An 855-nucleotide genomic window follows, 5' to 3' on the forward strand; every position below is an offset into this window, starting at 1 on the left:
TCTCTTGTGCCTTAAGAAATTGTTTCTGCAACTTTGGACAACAGCGCAGATCTGTTTAATGCTGCCCCCGACGGTCGCTTGCTGTGTTGCCTTCCACAAGCTATAGGTTCGTCGTGGATGGGCGTTTTTCTGGATTTCTACCGCTATGAAACCACGCATACAACACATCAGTTTCAGTCTGGTTTAGCTTCCTGCCTGTCCGTGAATGATAACTGCTATGTTGGTCAGCTGCTCGGTTCAGATCAGTGCAAAAAACGTCGTCGACACCTGTGTAACGAACACTGCTGTTACCGGTTCTGTTATGTCCACGTTGGTTCTCTGATGGTCAATGATTTCATTATAATATTCGTATATACACACTCACAATTCTCTCCAATAAATATAATAATTATTATTTTACTTACCCTCTTTCCTTAAAATTATCATTTTAATTATTTCCTTTAAAGTTATTATCATTGAACTCACTAATTATTACTGCTACAACCCTAACTAACATTCATACAATTGACTAAATTAGAAATATTTCATAGTACACTCAATTTTCATACCTAAGTATCCTACTAGTTTACATCCACATGTCTCTGTCATACACATTTTACTATAATTTCACATTTTGAAAAGGTTTTAATAAAGTGTTAAAATATATCAAATATTAGAAATTTTTAATAATCTTTATAAAATTGAGTGATAATACTCAACTTCTAACAAACTTATAAAAGAAGCATCCATCAAAGTCAATTACTTATTGTTTTCAAGAAAACTACCATTTCGGCACTTTTCTATCTCCTTTTCGTCTTCACCATCTTTACCCTTCCTCCATGCGCAATTTTGCTTATCGCCTGTTTTGTCATTTTC

General features: G+C 34.6%; 1 protein-coding gene across 1 annotated transcript in view; it reads right to left on the minus strand.

Annotated features, from left to right (window-relative positions):
- Nucleotides 1-779: 779 nt before the first annotated feature.
- The window catches only part of TEOVI_000855300 (Trypanosomal VSG domain containing protein, putative), a gene marked incomplete at both ends in the record, with an annotated part of 1434 nt that continues 1358 nt past the window's right edge, over nucleotides 780-855 (minus strand). Inside the window, one exon of the mRNA XM_067220227.1 lies at nucleotides 780-853. Coding sequence (XP_067076328.1) covers nucleotides 780-853 — 74 coding nt within the window. The remainder of the gene's footprint in view (nucleotides 854-855) is intronic.

The sequence above is a fragment of the Trypanosoma equiperdum genome, assembly GCF_001457755.1.
Source record: "Trypanosoma equiperdum strain OVI genome assembly, contig: ctg_1082, whole genome shotgun sequence".
Lineage (NCBI taxonomy): Eukaryota > Euglenozoa > Kinetoplastea > Trypanosomatida > Trypanosomatidae > Trypanosoma > Trypanosoma equiperdum.